This window comes from Dipodomys ordii, unplaced genomic scaffold (genome assembly GCF_000151885.1).
Source record: "Dipodomys ordii isolate 6190 unplaced genomic scaffold, Dord_2.0 Scaffold193, whole genome shotgun sequence".
NCBI classification, from domain to species: domain Eukaryota; kingdom Metazoa; phylum Chordata; class Mammalia; order Rodentia; family Heteromyidae; genus Dipodomys; species Dipodomys ordii.
Window position 1 is genome coordinate 636,126 of NW_012267409.1, and position 21,830 is coordinate 657,955.

Here is a 21,830-nt window from a genome sequence, read left to right on the forward strand (position 1 = left end):
GCTGCCCCGCAGGCTGAGCGCTCACCTGGCGGCCGCCTCCTTTTCCCAGGGTTCGTGGACGACATCATCCAGCCGTCCTCCACGCGGGCCCGGATCTGCCACGACCTGGACATCCTGGTGAGCAAGAAGGTGCACCGGCCGTGGAGGAAGCACGCCAACATCCCCCTGTAGCCACGCCGACCCCGCCCTGCCTGTGCATTCCCACAGCACTCCTGCTCCAGTAAATTACCTCTGAGGCGACTCTGTCAGTGCAGTGTGGCTGTTTTCATTTGTTTTGGTTGGTTGTGGGTCTTGAACTCAGGGCCTGGGCGCCGTCCCTCAGCTCTTCAGCTCAAGGCGAGCGCTCTACCACTTGAGCCACAGCGCCACTTCCGGCCTTTTCTGTTTAAGTGGTGCTGAGGAATGGAACCCAGGCAGGGCCTCATGCATGCGGGGCACGCGCTCCACCACTGAGCACCTGCCCAGCCAGAAGGCATTTTTATGGTAGAAGAAAGAGGGGGAGGGCCAGGCCCTAGGGCGCTGTGCCCACTCCCCACACACGCGCGGGTGCTGGCCACAGGGCCCTGCGCTCACCAGCACCGCGTCTCCAGCCCCTCCACCTTGGCAGGCAGCGGTGCTCTGGGAGAGCAGTAAGCCAAGACGGTCTCATGGCTTGCTCTCCGCTTCCAGCCCGTCTTGCAGCACTGGGAGGCGGCCGGGGAAGCTGCCGACCCACACGGGCCGTCCAGACCCCACTTGTGTTGATTAGTTTGTGCTGGTCCTGGGCCTTGAGCTCGGGCCGGGCGCTGGGCCCGAGTTCTTTTGCTCCAGGCGAGCGCTAGAGCTCTACGGCTTGAGCCTCGCTCCTCTTCTGGTTTCTAGTGGTTCGTTGGAGAGGAGCCTTCAGGGACTTTCCTGCCAGGGCTGGCTTTGAACTGTGATCCTCGCGTCTCAGGCTCAGTGTTGCTTTTTCTCCTATATTCTCTGCTGTTCGTGACGCAGGAGGAGGATTTCTGTTAGTTCCCCACACGCTCACACTGTGTTCTGAGCCTTCTCACGCTCCAGCTCTTTCTTGTCCCCCCTCTGTTCCCCAAAAACATCCTTAATGCATGCCCTTGTTGCATCTTCTTTCTGAGCATCGGGTGGTTGCCGAGGGTTTACAGGTGAATGTGTCCGTCCACCGCGTCTCGATGGGGACCGCTCCGTCCCTCCCCGTGCGCCCCCCCCTCAGGCATAGTGAGTGTCCTTTGCCTCTCATGTGTGTGGACAGGTCACCTCTGTCCTCCCGTGGCTCACCTTGGGCTTCCAAGAACTGTGTTCCCTGACCTGCGTGTTTCCTCTTGTCATCTGAGTGGGCTGTGCACGCTGTGATGTCACTGGTGTCACCCTGGGCTGCTGCAATCCCTTCGAGGGACTGTCTGGTGTGGCTGGTCTGTGACAGGAGACGGCCTTGGCTGCAGCCCAGCTCCTGACCACACAACACACTTCCAGCCCCTTCAGCCTGCCCATGCTGGTCTTGAACTGCGATCCCTTGATCGAACCCCCCCAAGTAGCTAGAATTGCGGTCTTGAGCTACTGTTCTTGGTGACATTGCTGCTTGCTTTGCTAGTCGGGTTGTAGAAACTGGAACTTTCCTCACATTCAAATCCAGGCGAGCATATCCACGTGTTTAGACTCCTGGATTCTTCCTAGGTTTCTCGCGTTCCTCATGTCCTCATGAGTTCCTCACAGCTCCCGCAGTGAGCCTCGCCCTGGCCATTGAGCATTTCCTGTTTGCTCTGTTTATCTTGTGTTTTCTGGGCCCAGCCGTGGACCCAGCGATGGCCAAGTTTCTAAAACCAGTAGCTATGTCATTAAGGTGCTGCTGGACACTCAAAGGACGCGGGCATCGCTACAATCTGAAACAGCCAGGAGCAATTTAAGGAGAAATTAAATGTGGCCTGGTGTCTCAAGAGATGTAACCAAGTCAGCTGGCGTCAGCATCACGAAGCAGAACGTCGTGGAGCAGCGTGCAGGGGTGCACCACCTCCTCCCAATGACACCAGTGAGAGATCGATGGATCAGTTAGGTCGGAACCCTCAGATCTATCCCAGAATGCATCCGCTGGCCACTGAGCCCCAGGGCTAGGGTCACGGGATGCTCCACATGGAATCTGCGGCCTGCGGTCGAGTTCCCGTCTGGTCCAGGGAAGCCCCACGCCATGCTTGTGATGCTGACAGGAGCGCCGCCTCTGCCGGCCACGTCCAGTTGGGACCTTCTGAAGCCCGGCACAGTTTCATATTCCCCCCTAGTTGTCTTTAAGCTGAAGAGACTCTTGGGGTCCCTGCCCCTCAGTTTTGCTGTCAGGCAGTGAGCACGGCTCTCCATTGCATGCTGACACAAGGCACTGCGGCTCTGCTGGGAGCTCACAGTGCCGGGTCAGAGCCTGAGAGTCGGGGGGCCTGGCTGTCAGCCTGGGGTGCCCTTTGCAGGCTGTAGCACCCACAAGCCATGTGGGCTGGCAGGAGTGAGTCACAGGCAGGTGGGTGTTGGGGGGCTGCTTGTGAAGGGGCTTTGGGCTCCTCACCACATCTCTGTCTGCAGTTCCCAGGATGCGACCCGGACTTCAGAGACCTGCACCCTCCCGAGCTGATCAACCCACGGAGAACTTACCAGAACGCTGCCCGAGGCCACTTGCCATCAGTGAGTCTCAGTCTCTGGATGGCGGAGGATGTCATCTCTGGTGATGCCATGTCTTCCTGGTGCCCAAGGATTTCTGGAGAGCTGTGGCTTTATTCGTGGCAACTGCTGATATCAGCGAGGGGTCTCCTGGCCCATGTGGTAGCAGCACCCCCAGCCGGAAGCCAGCCGCCAGGTGGGTCTCGGCACATTCCTGCTGTCTGCTCGGCCACCAAGAGTGGATGGAAACAGAAGCCAGGGTGGCTGACTGGAAAGCCTGAGCAAGCCCCGAGCCTTTGCCGTGAAGCCAGGGACTGATCTCAGCACTCCCGAGGAGCGGGGAGATGGTGCGGCCACAGCTCCGATCTGGATGCCTATGGGCCCAAATGCAAGCAGACACGCTCCTCTCCTCCCGCCACCAACTCAGCCCTGACCCCAGGGCCAGGCCATGAAGCTTGTAAGCCGTGGGGTCTGGCACCCCAGCAAGAGAACTTTTTTTTTTTTTTTTTGCCAGTTCTGGGGCTTGAACTCAGGGCCAGGGCACTGTCCCTGAGCTGCTTTTGCTCAAGGCTAGCACTCTACCACTTGAGCTACAGCGTCACTTCTGGCCTTTTCTGCTTATGTGGTACCAAGGAATCAAACCCAGGGCCTCATGCATACTAGGCGAGCACTCTACCACTGAGCCACCTTCCCAGCCCAGAAACTCTTACCTTGTGCAGCTGGTCTTCAGAGCACTTGGGAGCAGCTAGGCCTGGGCTCTACATGGATGTACCTGGAGGGTCTCTCCCCAAGCCACTGAAAAGACGCCCCCCCAAACCATGCTCAGTGCCCCCCTCCGGGAAATTCTAGGACTGATGAAAATTGGTGAGCTGATCTCATGTGTTCTCTTCTCAAAACACTAATGCTGTCATTTAAACAAATAACCTGATAACCCGAGCAAACTCTAAAAGAGTTGCAGGCCTTTGCTGTTTGATGCTTGCACTCGGGCCTGGGCACTGTCCCCGAGCTGTGTTTGCTCAAGGGATGCAGCTCCACCTTCAGCCTTTTTTGGTACACATAATCTGGCCGGGCTGGCTTCGAACCACTACCCTCTGATCTCAGCCTCTTGAGGATGACAGGCGGGAGCCACTGGCGGCTGGCTCCTGAGATGCTTTTGTACCCTTGAGCAAGAATGGGGAAAACTGCCACAGCCTGATTTTCAATAGTTTATTAAAGGAAAGGTGAAGCATCAGTTTCAAATTGTACAAAAGGAAAAAAACCTCATATTGCAAATGTACAATTTACAGAATTACTAGCAAAACCAATCAAGGAGACACTGATAATACAAAAGTTTGATTGACTTCAAACTGAACTGGAAACCCATTGGAGTTGCTGTTGCCCAGTGGTGCGGCTCCAGGTGAGCGAGGCTGCGTAGGCGGCGGCCAGGCCGGAGGCCGGGCTGTGTGCTGCACATGCGGGCTCCGCACGGCTCCTTGGTGGGTGAGCGCCGGCCGGCAGGCGTCCGGCCCTGCTGCCTTCCTGCAGCCCAGAACTGCTGAATTCTCACAGAAACATTTTTGGTGGCCAAGATTTTTTTTTTGATTTTTTTTTTTTTTAGAACTATACAAATGTCGAGAAAAATCTGTTTCATGTCTGGCTACTAAAAAGGATGAATAAAATCCATTTTGCTCTCCCCCACGCAAAAAAAGGTATCATTGGATGCACAGAATTTTTTTTTAAATGCTTTTGAATTTTTGGTCGAAAGGGGGGGAAAAGAAAAAAAAAAAAAGCCTCAGGATTCTGTTGCACCAACTTTAAAACCAGCCCAGAAACTGCTGTGCACGGATTGGTTTGGGATTTGAGGCTTTCGGGAAAAGCCAGAAAGGAAGCAAGTGGGCTTTTAAAAACATAGCAGCAAGTCGTGAAAGTCCAAGCAGACTATGAACTCTAAGCCACGGCAGCCCGTCCTCAAGATTGGTCGCGTCTCTCTTCCCCCAGAGAACTTGGGTCACACGCACACGGAACACGGAGCAGCTGTGGGTCAAGGCAGCCGAAGCACGTCACCCTCTAAGCACAGACTTCTAGCATCAGGAAACGGAACTCACACACGTACGCGGAAGGGTATCAAGTGCACGCAAGTAGACAGTTGGGTAACACTTAAAATGGCAAAGGATTCTTCATGATTATCTTGGTGAGAAAACAGACATCTGTAAGTTGAATTTGGCAGGGCCTGAAGTGGTGAATCATTTTTGTTTTTTTACTGAGAATCCTTTATTTGCTGGTAGAAGTTGCTAAAAATGCCCAGGACAAATGCCAATAGAAAATGCACTGTTCTGGAAACTTCTTCCTAGTGTATATAAAGTGGACGGTGTTCAGCATCTGCTGGAAAAAATGGCTGCAACGGGCATTTTTTCCTTTGTGCCCATTTATAAATAAAAATAAACCTTTTTATTCAAGAGTCTATAAAATCGGGGAAGTGCTATCCGTAGCGGCAGAGGGCGTGGTTTTGGCAGCGACGCACGACGTCCACCTTACACCTTGGCGTGCTCACGTTGTGTGTGTCTACACGGGCAACCAACCCAGTGAGCTCCAGAAACACTCTTCAGCCATAGCGGAGCTGCGTACTCACAGGTTTAATAAAAATGGTTAGCTCTTAAAACATAAAAAGGCAAAATGTTAAACGGTTTTTAAATTGTACAACAGGAAAATAAAGTTAAAAATATTTTTTTTTTACTCAAGGTGGAGTTTCCATAAAACAGGTGTATAACAGTGTTTATCTTGACAGCTGTTTTTTAAAAATTTAAAATTTCTTCCTTCCTCCAGAAAAACACGCATCTGCAACGGAGCAGTCTGGCGGGGGGGTGGGTGGGGAGGGGGGCCGGGGCGGCCCGCCGGCCTTTCTGAGGTGAGGTCGCCGCGTCTCCTTGGGCCGCGTCCGCATCGCATCCTCTCCCCTGCCGCCACTGCAAAAACCGACTGACCTTCAATCACGGCGCTAAGCAACCAACCAGGTCCCAGCAGAAGTGTGCTCTCCCCACACAAGCTATCACAGTATATAGGCCTCTAGCTCTAGAGAATAGAGTTCCAGGTTTGTAAGTTTCTCTTCGGAGTTCAGAACATAGGCATTCCAAATCCCTAGGGGGATGAGGAGAAACAGGGGGTCAGCGTCGGCACAGTGCACAGCGCCCAGCGCCCGCGGCCCGGCCCGCGCTTGGGGGGGGGGGCGGCACTCACTGAGTCGTCCTCTATGATAGCTGCCGAGTCGAAGAAGTCCGGCCTCAGCTCAGCTCGCTCGCGCCGGTTCCTTGACGGGGGCTGAAAAGAAAGGGTTGAGACCACGCTGCGGCCAGGAGTCGCGCAGCGGGCAGGCCGGCTTTCTGGGCTGGGGGTCTTGGTCTGTGGCCTTGAACTCCCAGCCCTCCTGCCTCGGTGTCCCCGGCGGCACAGCAGACTCCCCAGTCCTGGGTTTTTGTCTTTTTGTTTTGTTTTTTTGGCAGTGTGCCAAAAGATGGGCGGTGAGGAAGGTTTTACAAGAAAGGCAAAAAAGACGCTCGCTCACACAGTAATCCAAGCTACTCGGCAAGGAGATCAAGGTTCGAGGCCAGCCCAGGAGGGGAAGCCTGCGAGACTCAGATCTCCAACTACCCATTAAGCCCACAGCGGGGCTGTTTTCAAGTGATAGAGTGCCAGCCTTAAGCAAACGAATTCAAGCCCAGGGCTATGGCATGCACACACACGTGCACGCACACACCATTCTGTCATTGGCAAAACAGAAAAAGCTTGAGAACATGGAAGGTCATCCAAACGGGGGACTGATGACGCCCCCCCGCCCCCCAACGCTGCCATCCCGTACCAGATCGATAACCATGGTGTCCTCAAACTCCTCGTTCATGTCTTCCAGCTGGCTCCGCGACGACATCATGACGTCCTCGAAGATGGGCTCCGCGTCTTCCTCCATCAGCCCGCGGCTGCGAAGCAGAGCTGCGGTCAGCGTGCGCACCCAGCCACGCCAAGGCCTGGCTCTCCTCGAGGAGCTCACTTTGTACTGTGCCCTACAGACTCCACGCTGACCATGAGCGCCCGCACGTGAACCACCAACCAGTTCAAAACCAGCCTGAGACGCTCACCTCCACTAGACTACCCAAAGGAACTCAAAAGTGGAGTGCGCTGTGGTTCAGCACTAACCCGGAGCAAAAGGCAGCTGCGGACAGCACCCAGGCCATCTGTTCGAGCCCGAGCACCGGAAAAGGAAAGCCAGGCACCTGTGGCTCACGCTTATAATCCTGCTACTCAGGAGGCTGAGATCTGAGGATCACAGTTCAAAGCCAGCCTGGGCAAGAAAGGCCATGAGACTCGTATCTCCAATGAACCACCAGAAAACCAGAAGTGGTGCTGTGGCTCAAGTGACAGTGCCAAGGCTGTGAGTTCAAACCCCAGAAGATCACTAAATGCAATAATTAAATAATAAGGCACAGACTTAGCTATGTATCAATCTGGCTTGTTATTAATGACTGCCTTGCATAGAGGGGGAAACTGAGGCACAGGCAGGCTACAGCTACGGTGGCAAGGCTGGGCTGCACTGGGATTCAGATGCCACAGGCCGCAGAGCCCAGGCTCCCACCACCATCCTGGGTGGCAGGACACAAGTTACACCAATCTGCCCTGCCCCACCCCGCCCCGCCCCGCAAGAGCAGCCCCGCCCCACCCCGCCCCGCCCCGCATGAGCAGCCCAGACACTCACACGGCGTGCCGCACTCCGGCCCTCACTTTCATGTAGTTCATTCCCGTTCTGTCCTTCCGATTCAAGTCTTCTAGCTTCGGCTGGCCTAGCCAGGAGATCTGCATCTGCGGGCTGAGAGGCGCCGTGACTGCCTGCCCACCCGCCCGCCCAGCGGCCCTCGCGCGCTCAGGACAGAGCCACACCCGCCCCACACGCGCTCTTCCCTGGCCACGAGAACATGCTCCAGTGGTGGGACCGAGCGGCTGTCGTCCACAGGACCGCCACCGCGACGGCGCGGGAAGGACGGCTGTGGCAGAGCGCGCGGCGAGCGCCAGTGCTGCGTGGAGAAAGGAAGTCGCAGCCTCTGCGGCCAGCGGCCTGCGGGAACCCAGGCTGCACAGCCCACGCCAGCGCTGCCACTGCCTCCGTGCCTCTCCCTCGCCGGGTGACACGGGAGCGACCGCTCACAGCGTGGCTGTGTGACACGGTGACCGCTCACGGCGTGGCTGTGTGACACGGTGACCGCTCACAGCGTGGCTGTGTGACACGGTGACCGCTCACGGCGTGACTGTGTGACACGGTGACCGCTCACAGCGTGGCTGTGTGACACAGTGATTGCTCACGGCGTGGCTGTGTGACACGGTGACCGCTCACAGCGTGGCTGTGTGACACGGTGATTGCTCACGGCGTGGCTGTGTGACACGGTGATTGCTCGCGGCGTGGCTGTGTGACACGGTGATTGCTCGCGGCGTGGCTGTGTGACACGGTGATTGCTCGCGGCGTGGCTGTGTGACACGGTGACCGCTCACAGCGTGTCCCAGCAGGAGGAGGACACATGAACAGGCACGAGGCCCAGGTGCCAGTGCCGCGCGCGGGGCTCTATCGGGCCTGCTGGGGATAATGTGTGGCCCGCGTGTCGTGTCTGATGGCGGCTCTGCTCTCTCCACGTGCGTGCGTGCGTGCGTGCGTACTCACTTGTGCAGGAAGTCTGGCTCGGCGCCGTGCTCCGACTCGGGCTCCTGGATCTGCTCTCCGGCCGGCCGACTGCTCTCTCGCAGCACCGTGGACGTGAGCTGCGGCGTGGGCAGGGGGCCGGGGGTCTGAATCATGGTGTCCGTCCTGTTGAGCCACGTGTTGTCCAGGCTTTCATCTGGAAGGTTCCAGCGGCACGGTCAGCGTCTCACCACAGCTCGGCTCCAGTCCCCATCCCCGAGCCCCCCTCCGCCCACCAGCGCTTTATGATGTCCACAGGTCACGCCAAGTCCCGTTCTACCATGGGGGACTGCTGCTCTTCTCTGCTCTTAGCAATCACCAAGTGAGGTCATCCGGGCCACACACGCTTCCTGAATTATGGCTGCTGTCAGTAAGTGGCATTATGGGTATTGACTTTTTTTCAAGTTAGCTGCTTTGTAAAGTCTGAGCAACAGCGGTGAGCTAGACCACTTCATCAGACGCCGGCTAAAGGACTGACGCTCACTGAGGATCGGGTGACTGTTTCTAAGACTGAGTGGGAAACAACAGATAAACGTGGAGAACCGTGGTGGAGGATACTTTCAAAGAAAAACGACGGCATTCACTGTTCAGAGAAAGTCCAAAGCCCAGCGCCAGTCGCTCATGCCTGGGAGCTACTTGGGAGGCTGAGACCTGAAGACCCTGGTTCAAAGCTAGCCTGGGCAGGAAACTCTCATCTCCAATAAACCACTCAGAAAACCGGAAGTGGCTCTGTGGCTGATGTGGTAGAGCGCTCGCCTAGAGTTAAAGAGCTGAGGGACAGTGTCCAGAGTTCAAGCCCCACGACCGACAAAAAAAAAAAAAGAAAAAAAAAAAAGCCCAGTGTGGTGAAGGATCAAGCGGAGGCGTTCCCTGTTTGGGTGAAAAGGATGACAGCCCGGAGCTGAAGATGAGCAGGGCCTGTGGATTCCAGGCAGTGAGCCATCACTACAACTACAGGACCAAACGGGGCTGCAGCTCTGAGCGCCGTGTGCATGGAAGAACTGAAGAAGGCCACTGCGCATGCTCAGCACCGAGGGGAGGTGGCACCGAGCGCCTTTCTTTACACCAGTGATTACAACTAGCGTGCAGATCTAAAGACACATACCCAGCTCACAAGGAGAAAGCCTCGTCTGAATTCTAATTCTGATCTTAGCTCTGGGCTTTTCTTTTCTTTTTTTTTGGTCGGTCGTGGGGCTTGAACTCTGGGCCTGGGCGCTGTCCCTCAGCTCTTCAGCTCAAGGCGAGCGCTCTACCACTTGAGCTACAGCGCCACTTCCGGTTTTCTGGTGGTTTATTGGAGATAGGAGTCTCACGGTCTCTCCTGCCGGGGCTGGCTTTGAACCGTGATCCTCAGATCTCAGCCTCCTGAGTAGCTAGGATTACAGGCGTGAGCCACCAGCGCCCGGCTAGCTCTGGGCTTTTCATCACTAGGCAATAATGACACATTTAAATTATGATCCATCTTGCCACACAGTTGCAAGAAGGGGTCTTGAGAAGTAAGTGCATTGACGCACAGCTGAAGAGCAGGGACACCGACTCAATGGAATACTTACCCCATCCCATTTTCCTGACAGTTCCATGCTCTATGAAGCTAGAACTGGCGTGGTGGAGGGTAAAGTGGCAGCCGAGGGGCAGGGGCGGCAGGTGGCCTCCTGTTCACTAACGTGGCTCAGAGCAGCAGCAAGGGCTAGTGCACTTGGGGTCAGTTCCCCGGACGTATTAGCTGGCCTCTGTCCTTATGCTCTTCCACCCTCTCCCCACCCTGTCTGTTCCAGCTCTCGCCCTGGACATCTCGGGGCGCCTCACACACAGGACATGCATTTCTCTCTCGCTGCAAGGCCGGGGCGTCCGGCCTGAGGGAAGGGCGCTCACCTTCCACCCGCTTCTTGTGCAGCGGGGGCCGGCCCTTCTTGCTCCTCACTGAGGACGTCTTGCTGCTGCTGCTTCCGCTGTTCACGGACATCCTGTCGTCCTCGCCTCCAGTGACGAGCGAGTTTCTGTAGGAGATGAGCGGCAGCCACACGTCCTCCCGCCGCTCCATCATCTGCTCCGTCAGGAACTTCTCCAGGTACGAGTGTCTGGAAGAGGGAGAGCGCTGCGTCACCGAAGCGCTCCCAGCTCCGCTCGCTTGGTTTCGTGTCACGTACTCCTGGGATAATTTCAGGCCACTCCTACTTCTTCCTTTGCCTTTACATACCAGTTTCAAAAAACCTCCCAAGTTTGGTCAAAAAGATTCTGGAATTGCTCTTTCAGTGTCACTCCAGACCTTGGGAGCGCGCAGCGGCCGGCGGCCTTCTGCTCTCTAGCTAAAGCACCTCCCGCCGGTAAAAATGAAGACCCATTGGTCTTGTCTTTATAAATTCAACAACCTAAGCGCATCGAGCCGACGGAGAAAAATGTAGATGCTAAGTACTGGGACCGACTTGTCCTCCACGTCCCCTGTCCCCACTCTGGCTAGAAGCGCCACGCAGGGGTGGAGGAGACACGGGGGGCTCCTGCCAGCTCCCAGGCTTGGGGCAGCTGAGAGGTAGCTGCTGCACCGGTCAGTCACAGCTCCGTCACTCTCCAGAGCTGGGGCCGGGAAGGAGGTGGCGGGACTGCCAGCGCGCACCCCTTCCTGTCTGCCTCCTGCCACGGTGCGTGCTCTTCCCACCACAGCCTGCAGCAAGCGCACCAACCCTCGACTGAAACCTCACAGCAGAATCAAGCCTTCACCTCTAACCTCGCCCAACACAGAAAGAGCTGCAAACAACCACTCCAACGCAACAGACGTATGCAGAACACAACTGGCCAAGGACAGAATGCACACTGCTCACAGTGCAGATGGACACAGAGAGCACGAACCCCCGAGGACTCACGAGGCACACGCCAGGGAAAACAAACAGCTCCAGCCACTAGCTCCAAGGAAAAGTCCATCAACTGTGAGAGATCTGTTTAACCTAAGTATTACACTGTGTGTGTGTGTGTGTGTGTATGTGCGCATGTGTATATCAGAATATATACACACATATATACCACAATATCATCATGCTGTTTTATAAATTCTTATGTTTTTCCTTTTATGTAGCAGTTAAAATTATGCGTTTTTTGGTTGGTCGTGGGGCTTGAACTCTGGGCCTGGGCGCTGTCCCTCAGCTCTTCAGCTCAAGGCTAGCGCTCTACCACCTGAGCACAGCACCACTTCTTGTTTTCTGGTAGTTAATTGGAGGTAAGAGTCTCATGGCTTTTCTCGCCGGGGCTGGCTTTGAACCTCAATCCTCAGATCTCAGCTTCCTGAGTAGCTAGGATGACAGGCGTGAGCCACCGGCGCCCGGCTGCAGTTAAATTTTATAATGCTTTCAAATCACGTCACTCCCACCAATCCTCATGTCACTTACTGCCTGAAAGTCTCGCCGTTGGCATGCACATATCTGTGTCCCGAAAATTAATTTTGTGACCTTTCACTTTTCTTTTTTTAAAGTCAGTCTTTTCTCACCTCCTCCCTCCCTGTGTCAGTGGGGGAGAGCCTGCTGTCCTGCGCAGCCCGCACTGCCCCGCACGCAGCTTTCTGCGTTTGCATCTCAAGCGCGTGCCACCAGGCCCCACAAAAGTTCATTTTCTTGAAACAAAATAAAAAGTAGCAGTAAAACCGAATCACAGTACAATGCTCATCATCTCTGAAGGGACTGCCATCTACTTAATTTCACCTCATATTTTCTAGCCTAGGAGTGGGCGAGGAAAGAGAAAGCAAGCCCCAAACCCTGCAAGGAAACGCAAGCTTCTGAGCAGTAGCGGAGCTGAAATTATCAGTAACAATTAGAGCTACAAGATTAAAGCTCTTTCAAACATTGTCATAAAATTCCTTACTATGTGCAATTAAGGTAAGCCAGTTAAAAACACAAATACTGAAAGTTCCACTGGTGTCATTAATTATACAAACCACTTCGACGATGGTGTGAAACTTACACAGTCTTTTTGTCCTGTCGAAGAAGTTTAGAAGAGAATTCGCTCAGTACTTCCAGGAAGGCCAGATTGGGAGGCGGATGCTCTTGTCCTTTCTGATTTTGGTATTTAAAGGCAAACTCGATGCCATCCCTGAGTTAAAAGACGACAGCATTTTATTTTTTCCAGATAGATACCGGCTAACGTAACAGCAATGTTTGGGCAAGTGCTGTTGTCGGTGAAGCTAGTGAGCTGTGAGGAGTCTGTCTGTGGTACGGGTGTGCGGCCGTGGCGAGCGGGCCGCGGGCTGGCGTCCGCGCTGTGTGAGGGAGGCCGGGGCTCCCGGCGCTCAGCAGCCGCGCAGTTCCTCTGCCTTGGTTCTCTCAGTTATGAAATGACACCAACCAAATTACGGTTCTATACTCTGGTTTCTGGTGATGGGGAGTGAACCCAGCATGTTGCACTTGCTAAGCAAATGCTTTACCATGGAGCTCCACCCCAGCCCTACATACTTTTTTGTTTGTCGGTTGTGGGGCTTGAACTCAGGGCCTGGGCGCTGTCCCTGAACCTCTCTGTGCTGAAGGAGAGTGCTCTACCACAGCACCGCTTCCAGGTTTCTTGTGGTTCACTGCAGATAAGAGTCTCCTGGACTTTCTTGCCCAGGCTGGCTTTGAACTGCCATCCTTAGACCTCAGCCTCCTGAGTAGCTACAATGACAGGTGTGAGCCACCGCCCCCCACCCTATATACTCTTTTAATCCCATGTTTTCCTCACGATTTTTCAAACAGATAAGACGTACTTTATAAAAAGGGGGAGGTGGATGGTAAAGGATTTTTTTTTAAATAAATGCCACCATGTTGAGACTGTCTAAACTACATTATCTCACAGAACATCCTGTGGCGGGTTGCTTCAGCCAGGGCGGGGCACGCAGCCCCGGGGGACAGCGGTCTGCCCGTCACTCACTTGTGGAGGGTGGCCACGGCCTCTCGCGTTTTGATCTGGTCCAGCCCAAACGTAAGCGCAAAGCGTCGAGCCAGCTCCTTAATGCCACTGACATGCGCAGATGTCCGGTCTAGGTTAGGGCCTTGCTCCTGAACCAGCTCGTTGAACAGCTGAGAGAAACCAAAACAGGAAAAATTAAACTACACTGAGCAGATAACACTTGGCTTCCGTTTACAACAGGTAACCCAAGTGGAAGACTGAAGCTGCGTCCCCACAGCAACGCGGAATACCGTGGACACGGACTTTGTTTTAGAATGAGCTATTTTGTTCTGGAACTCTTTCCACTTCCCGTTCTGTTACAAGTGTTTTAAACGGAGGTGCTGGTGTGCACTTGCAGGCCCAGATACATGGGAGGCTGAAGCAGGATCCGTGAGCCCAGGAGCCCAGGCACCCCAGGCTGGCCTGGGCGGCGGTGGAGAGCCGGTGGGGGGTGGGGGTGGAGTGGGGAGCGCGTCCGAGGGTCCGTGTATGGAGCCATTCCTCTGGTATGAGTGCGCGGCGTTCTCTGTGGACGCTGTTTCAGAGACTGCTGCGGCGGAGCACCGGCCGAGAGGACGTGCGGGCACAGCGTGGCAGGTGCGTCCGTGCAGAGGCAGCGGCAGCGGCATGGCTGGAGCCAGTGCACGTAGCCGTCAAAGGATAGCGCGCACGGCACGGCCTGCGCCCAGCCCCGCCTGCCACTGCAGTCACACCAGCACCGGCGCTCAGCGCCTCCTCCCCATCTCTCTCGCGTTACTGATGCAGTCACGTCCCTTCCGTGTTCACCGGTTAGCTTCGCTCTCTGAAAACTGCCTCTGTCGTACCCTTCTGTTCACTTGACTTTTTTTATTCATGTGAAGCAAGCTATGAATATCTGCAAACATTTTCTCCCAGTTTCTCAGCTGTGTTTACTTTTCTTGGGGTGGTACTGGGGGGAGGGGTAAGAGCCCCCCATCTGAGCCTGCTCTATCAGCTTTGGATTCTTTTTGTTGTTGTTGTCCGTGGGGCTTGAACTCTGGGCCTGGGCGCTGTCCCTCAGCTCTTCAGCTCAAGGCGAGCACTCTACCACTTGAGCTACAGTGCCACTTCCGGCTTTCTAGTGGTTTATTGGAGATAAGAGTCTCACATACTTTCCTGTCCTGGCTGGCTTTGAACCGTGATCTTCAGATCACAGCCTGCTGAGTAGCTAGGATGACAGGCGAGAGCCACAGGCACCCAGCTCAGGTATTTTTTTAAAAGTGCTTACTGACGTGAAATCTATTTAAGTTCATACAGACACCAACATGTGATTTTTGCTTTATGGACTCCTTAGGACTTAAAAAATCCTGAAGTGGATTTAGAAAATCGACCTTTACCTTTATCTTCTTACAGACTTAAACTTGTTTTTACAAATTTATATAATACATTGTCAACTGACTCATCAGCACTGAAAATTCCTAATCCTTTTCCTCACAATGAGCTGAAGTAAGACCTTTATCATAAACACACACACTCATGTGTATATGCATAAATCTCTAGGCTCCCAGAAACCTCCAATTTATAAACATTTTGTGTTTTAGAAATTTTTTTTTTTTTTTGGGTCTGGTCGGGGGCCTGAACTCTGGGCCTGGGCGCTGTCCCTCAGCTCTTCAGCTCAAGGCTAGCGCTCTACCACTTGAGCCACAGCGCCACTTCCGGCTTTTTTCTTTTTGCTTATGTGGTGCTGAGGAATCGAACCCAGGGCCTCAGGCATGCAAGGCAAGCGCTCTAGAAATTTTATGCAATATATGTAGTATATTTTCTTTTTTTGGTGCCAGTCCTGGGTTTGAACTCAGGGCAGGCACTGTCCCTGAGCTTTTTTGCTCAAGGCTAGTGCTCTACTGCTTGAGCTACAGCCCCACTTCTGGCTTCTTGCTGGTTAATTGGGAAATAAGAGTCTCATGGACTTTCGTGCCTGGGCTGGCACTGAACTTCAATCCTTAGATCTCAGCCTCCTGCGTAGCTAGGGTAGGCATGGCACTGGCGCCCACTAGTAGTGCATTTTCCTTTGGGAATATTTCTGGTACACCTTCCTCAAATACTTTTTCTAGAAATTTACATGTTAAATTTTGAACTTGATATTTCATTTGGCCCAAAGCTAGAGCATCTGTTTGAAACATGAACTACAGGTTTACTTACCAAAATAAAAGACATTTCTTTGCAGAGGAACCATAGTAATATACTGACAGATGAGACAGTTTAATAAAGATACTTCGCACCTTGTAAGCACAGAGTGTTCGTCTCCTCCCCTTCCAGTTCTTACCTGTTGTAAACTGAGGATGAGGGTCTTGGCACACTGGATCTTATCAATCTGCCTGGTTTTACTAAGGGTTTCCTTAATGATATCACCATAGTCATTGTAGTACTATGAGGAAAAGAAAGAAAAGGGAGCTTTACAACAACTGAAATCTTATGATCAAAGAGTGGGCAAGTACAGTATGAATGCCATTTTTTACATCTTAAACATAGTGCGAGTTAAATGTTTGGCTATTAGTTTTAACTCTGGTCTCTCTGTGTATTTGGTATAAGCTCTGTAGTTGTGTGTGTGTGTGTCTGTTTGTGGATCTATCTGTATGTGTCTATCTAATCTATAATCATGAGGAGTCTTTGCTGTCCAGTATACAGAGCAATGCTTTAAAGACAGAAGATAAAATCCATTTTGGTCACTTTGGGAATGCCAATCTAGTGCTGCTTTCCTTATTTGTAAGGTAAGTGCTGGTCTGGCCTGGAGTAGTCCTGTTACGTGTGAACTTCTCAGAGTCTCATGGCTGTTCTGTTCTCCTAGTCAGCTAAGGTCCCGAGCGTGCCTCTGTGCGGCTCTGGGCCTCGGCAGGGTAGGGCGGCTGGGACGGCAGGAGCACCACCCTTGTCTGCAAGGTGGAGACTGGAAATACTTCAACATTTTCAGACTTTTTGGGACATCTGAACGGACTTTTTTCTGGTAGGACATTCCTCAATCAAAAATCTGAACTTAGTTAAGTGCTTGATGCTGAAACATTTTTAGATTTTGCTCAACCTATACAAGTCCCAAGTGGAACCCGGCCAGCCTCTAACACAGGCCAGGCAGAACATCTCTCCTGTCTGGCCATGCCAGAGTGCTGAGCACCGCACTTGGAGAAAAAGCAGCCAGAAACCGTGTTTCTGCTGTCAGTGTCAGGAACTCCTGAGGGGCCCAGACGGACAACGCCATCACCCATTTGCTTTAACAGCACAACAGGGAGGAATCCAAGTTTGAAGCTCTACCTTCATGTAGTGCTTGAAGATGTCCGCGGCCGCATGCATGTCCACGATGTCGTAAATGATGAGCTTGCTGAAGGCAGCCAGGAGGTTCCTCCTTTTATGTAAGGCTTCAATTTTGTTAGCTTCGTCTTCTTCATCGCCCTCTAAGCACAGGAAAGGAATGAGTCACGAACCTGCCCCTTCCCCCCCCCGCAGAGTCTGCAGCTGAAAGCTAACTTCGCTTCTCTTCAAGGAGCTGCTACCCAGCTCCCTTCTCTCCACTGGGAAATGATGTCTTTTTGCAGCTCACATTTCGCACACATAAATGATAAGCTTTACAAAAACTTTCAAAACACTTAGGGGTATCGTCCTCAAATTTTTAATGTCAAACCTCACTGGCTTACCTATTTCCAACCCTACCAAGTTTCCTTCTAAGGGACCAGATGCTAATATCAGTTCTGGGCTCTGCTATGCCCTCTCACATCCAGGCCTGCTTTATTTGACTTCAGCTTAGTTATTTTCTTCTGCACATATATGTACCCGTGGAATTTACTCGACACCTTTCTTCGCTTTTTTCTAATTAACCTGTTGTGAAACATGGATGTTTTGAGCGGGTCATGCACCAAGTGGTTGTACTTTACATAAGGACAGGGTCTTGCTTACATTTTACCCAGGGCCAACCCTGGATCGCCTTCTTCCTACCTATGCCTCCACGTAGCTGGGATTGCAGCTGTGAACCACCATGCCTGGTTTATTTGCTGAAATGGAAGTCTCACTAACTTTGTCTGGAATGGGCTCAAATTTCAATCTTGGTCCCATGAGTAGCTGGAATTTCAGGCATGAGCCACCATGACTGGCTTCTAAGTTACTCTTAAAGGAGCAAGGTGTTATCTACATTTTGTTCCTGTTGGTTCTGAAATGCACAAATATGTATTTATGTACGTACACAGGATTGAGTGTACACTTGGTGGGAGGCACCGTGCACAGGCAGACACTGCCCCGCAAACACTGTACCAAGCTACACCTCAGCCCAATAGTTTACTTTTCTGCAGGAGAGAAATATCCCCCATCCTGAGGGGCTTGAACTCAGGACCTGGGCGCTGTTCCTGAGATTTTCTGCTGAAGGCTAGTGTTCTACCACTTGAGCCACCGCTCCACTGAAGGCTTTTTTAGTAGTATATTGGAGAAAGAGTCTTGGGCTGGGAAGGTGGCTTAGTGGTAGAGCGCTCACCTTGCCTGCATGAAGCCCTGGGTTCGATTCCTCAGTCCCACATAAACAGAAAAAGCTGGAAGCGGCGCTGTGGCTCCAGTGGTAGTGTTAGCCTTGAGCAAAAGAAGCTCAGGGACAGCGCCCAGGCTTTGAGTTCAAGCCCCAGGTCTGGCAAAACAAAACAAAACAAAAAAAACCCCAGAGTCTTATGGACTCTTCTAGGCTGGCTTTGAACTGCAATTGCCCACCTTCAGCCTCCTGAGGATTACTCAGGAGTGAATAACCACTGAGCCACCAGTGCCGGGTGAAATACCAGAATTTTGAAGATCTAATTTGGCTTTTTTCTTTGTCTTGTGAGATTTATGAAACAAGATAGATATCGACAAAACAATCACTGTAATTACCCATGCTTTGATTCTCTTCATCCTGGTCAATGAAAACATGATCCATCACAAAACTGAGGAGCTCAGACTGGAGGCCCGAATCTGGATTAAACACCAAGGGCTGGAGGCCCTCTCTGCCACCCGTCATTAACTGGTGGCTAAAAATCATCAGAAGATCACAGAGTAACATGAAAGCCTGAAATGGAGAGAGGGAGTGCATTAGCAGAAGTGTGTTCATGCGCACACGACTACGAGCCAGCAGCCGTCAAACCACGATAGTGTGGCTCAACAGCAGGACTGCAACGTCAATGTTAAACACTGACGTTCCAGCCTTCAAACGCCCCACCTAACAGCATGACTTTTATCACCCACATCCCAATACTACCCGTTATTTGAGGGTAGTAACGTAGAAACAGATCACCAAAATATTTTTGGCTTGAATTTGAAAAATCAGTTAAATTCAACTGACAATACAAATGATTATGACCGACACCAGAAATCTATTACCTGTTACATAATCAAACAATCAGCCTAAGTTTTAAGATAATCTCTGTAGTTCAGCACATTATAATGTAGAATCCTAAGCCTGTACACTACAATTTGGAATTCTTAAGTAAAAATATAAAAAAAAGAATCTAAAAACATTGATATAATAAGTCCTGTAAGGCCTCTTACTAAGTTTAGTTACCAGTTCACCAAAGACAAAATATTACAATACAGGTTTATGCTGCCAAGTTTTTATTTTGTTTTTGTTTTTTCTTTTTTAAAAAATCAGTGCAAGGCTTGAACTCAGGGCCCTGAGCTCTTTCGCTCAAGGCTAGTGCTCTACCACTTTGAGCCACAGCTCCATTGCTTTTTGAGTGGCTAACTGGAGATAAAGAGTCTCACAGGGACTTTTCTGCCTGGGCTGGCTTCAAACCGCAACCCTCAGATCTCAGTCTCCTGTGTAACTAGGATGACAGGCGTGAGCCACTGATCCCTGGCTTATGCTGCCGAGTTGTAAATATTTAATGGAGGGGGAGACGTGAATACATGTCATGAGTTTATGTAGTAACTCTCTCGTAAGAATTTTCAGGTTCTGAAATGTCCAAACAATCAACTTATATTCAAACTCTAAACATTTATTTCTAAGGAGCACCATCAGCTGGGCGTTTATTTATGGCTAGGAACATCCCAGCCGCCACCTGAGCCACCGCGCAGCTCATGCCCTTGCTGTAAACCCTGACCATAGGAGTGCGCTGCAGGAGCCACGCTCACAGGGCAGGGGGCTTCGTGGGAATTCGAGCCAGCCTTGATGCAGACACTGGATGGAGCCGGGCATTTCCAGTCCACACTGCTGGGGTTCTGAGGGGTTAGGGAAGACCATCTCAGTTTCTACTTCCCGTTAAATGCTGATGGTGCAGTAAAAGAGACAGGGCATCGCAGGATGAACAGTGCTACATCTGTCCTGGAAGGTGACCATGTCCCGGCCCAGCAGAAAAAGCACAGGCCAGGCTGTGGGGCCCCATGCTTCAAATCCAGCCTATGCGGGTGGCAAGGGCTGGAGGATGGGCGGAAGTCCATGCTTCAAATCCAGCCTATGCGGGTGGCAAGGGCTGGAGGGTGGGCGGGAAGTTTGTGGGGTGTGGTATTCTGGTGGCCAGTGGAAGCGGGAGGATCCGCACCCAGGCCAGCCCCAGCACAAAGTGAGATCTCAAAAGCAAAGAGAGGAGGCTTGGTTCAGGTGGTCAAGCACAAAACCCAGTACTGAAAGCCAGTAAAAAATATAGTATGGAAAAGGTAGACTCCGCCTTGCATACAAGTGTAAGTGAAGAAAGTTTCCACAGTGGTTCCTTGGGTGGAGAGGCCTGTGGAGTTGGTGGACTGGAAGGATATTTCCATCGCAACCCTGACTTCTGCACACTGTCCAGGGAGACATGTCTGGGAATTTCCTGCCTTAACAGAGCGGCTCTTTGTCCAAGCCTTCACAAGGCCGCCTCCTGACACACAGGACAGCTCCAGTATGCCCACTCCCAGGTCTTAGGTTGGTGAAGGGCAGCTGGGTTGCGCTGGACTAGTTACAAGTGCAGAAATGAAGCTCTTCCCAGTGTGGGAAGGAGCTGAAGAACGATGACAAGAAGTCAGCATCAAGGCTCCCCTGTCCTAGTACAGGCAGCAGTCAAGAATTCTAAGCCCAGCCTGGCGCCAGTGGCTCACGCCCGTCAGCCTAGCTACTTAGGAGGCTGAGAGCTGAGGATCACAGTTCAAAGCCCGCCCAGGCAGCAGTCTGTGAGACTCTTATGAACCACCAGAAAACCAAAAGTAGCGCTGTGGCTCAAGTGGTAGAGTGCTAGCTTTGAGCTGAAGAGCTGAGGGACAGCGCCCAGGCCCAGAGTTCAGGCCCCATGACCAACGGCAACAAGGAAGGGAGGGAGGGATTCTAAGCTGAATGCCAGTGGCTCATGCCTATCATCCTAGTTACTGGGAGGCCATGATCTGAGGATCAACCTAGCCTGAGCAAGAATTTCCCATGAGGCTCTTTTATCTCCAATTAAAAAAAAACCCAAAAAACTAGAAATAAAGTTCTGGCTCAAGTGGTAACCGAGCAGTAGCTTTGAGCAAATTAGTTCAGAGACAGTACCCAAGCCTTAAGTTCAAGTCCCAGGACCAGTACTTAAGTAAGTAATCAGTAAATAAAAATTGGTTCAAAGTTTGTTTTTTTTTGGACGTCACGGGGCTTGAACCCTGGGCCTGGGCATTGTCCCTGAACAATTCAGCTCAAAGCTAGCACTCTACCACTTGAGCCACAGTGCCACTTCCGACTTTTTCTGCTTATGTGGTGCTGAGGAATTGCACCCAGGGCCTCATGCATGCAAGGCAAACACTCTACCACGGAGCCACCTTCCCAGTTTAAAGTTTTGAACCAGCAAAAGGCAGGGCTGGAGGCATGGCTCAAGAGATGAGTACCAACCTCGCAAGTACAAAGCCCTGAGTTTAAAGTATCAGATCTAAATTTAAGCTGGGCACTGGTGGTTTATGCCTGTAATCCTAATTACTCAGGTGGCTGAGGATCATGGTTCAAAGCCAGCCCAGGCAGGAAAGTCTGAGACTCTTCTCCAATCTATCACCAGAAAACTGGAAGTGGCGCTGTGGCACAAAGTGGTAGAGTGCTCGCCTTGAGTGAAAAAGAGCTCAGCGATAGCACCCAGGCCCCAAAGTCAAGCTCCATGACCCAAAAAAGTCTAAACTTAAGTCTTGCAGGTGATGACAGTGTACTTGTCAAAGTACAGGAGCAGAATTTATTTATGAAACAAGTTACCTTGCTTTATAACTACATTATTCAGACATCTACACTCTTGCCCTAGATGTTAGATACATAATACATTACAAAGTGTCATAACATGATGTCTTTTTACTATTCACCTATATATCTGTGTTGTTTTTATCTGGTACTAAATTAATAATTTCTTACCTGTTCTTTAACTGGAGTATTAACATTAGATAGGCACTGTTGGCAAACAGCCAGAAAGGATTTCACTGTTTTCCTCAATACCAACAAATCATCCTGGAAGACACAGGCAGATATGCAAGCATGAATTACAGTATTGTACAAAACAGATCCAAAAACATAACAGACAGAAAACAGCCAGACTGGTTCGGCATGAAGGAACTTCGAAAGTTTATCACTGGGAACCAGTTAGTCTAGGTATTTCCTATGACCGTACCTAACATGAAGTTGTGTTCAGGACTATCTGGTTGCTGTCCACTTCCTAGTGCACTTCTAAATCCT

General features: G+C 51.9%; 2 protein-coding genes across 2 annotated transcripts in view; one reads left to right on the plus strand and one right to left on the minus strand.

Annotated features, from left to right (window-relative positions):
- Pccb (propionyl CoA carboxylase, beta polypeptide) overlaps window positions 1-2,955 on the plus strand; it is a 28,530-nt gene extending 25,575 nt beyond the window's left edge. The window contains exons 9-11 of the mRNA XM_013034661.1: window positions 50-167; window positions 1,933-2,023; window positions 2,563-2,955. Coding sequence (XP_012890115.1) covers window positions 50-167; window positions 1,933-2,023; window positions 2,563-2,955 — 602 coding nt within the window. The remainder of the gene's footprint in view (window positions 1-49; window positions 168-1,932; window positions 2,024-2,562) is intronic.
- A 1,279-nt stretch (window positions 2,956-4,234) lies between these two features.
- The window catches only part of Stag1 (stromal antigen 1), a 118,540-nt gene continuing 100,944 nt past the window's right edge, over window positions 4,235-21,830 (minus strand). The window contains exons 21-32 of the mRNA XM_013034662.1: window positions 21,513-21,605; window positions 18,083-18,257; window positions 16,493-16,632; window positions 15,513-15,614; window positions 13,214-13,362; window positions 12,275-12,403; window positions 10,202-10,407; window positions 8,312-8,486; window positions 7,358-7,468; window positions 6,470-6,584; window positions 5,851-5,931; window positions 4,235-5,751 (exon numbers count right to left, since the gene is read on the minus strand). Of these exons, the coding sequence (XP_012890116.1) occupies window positions 5,728-5,751; window positions 5,851-5,931; window positions 6,470-6,584; window positions 7,358-7,468; window positions 8,312-8,486; window positions 10,202-10,407; window positions 12,275-12,403; window positions 13,214-13,362; window positions 15,513-15,614; window positions 16,493-16,632; window positions 18,083-18,257; window positions 21,513-21,605 (1,500 nt within the window). The 3' untranslated portion in view covers window positions 4,235-5,727. The remainder of the gene's footprint in view (window positions 5,752-5,850; window positions 5,932-6,469; window positions 6,585-7,357; window positions 7,469-8,311; window positions 8,487-10,201; window positions 10,408-12,274; window positions 12,404-13,213; window positions 13,363-15,512; window positions 15,615-16,492; window positions 16,633-18,082; window positions 18,258-21,512; window positions 21,606-21,830) is intronic.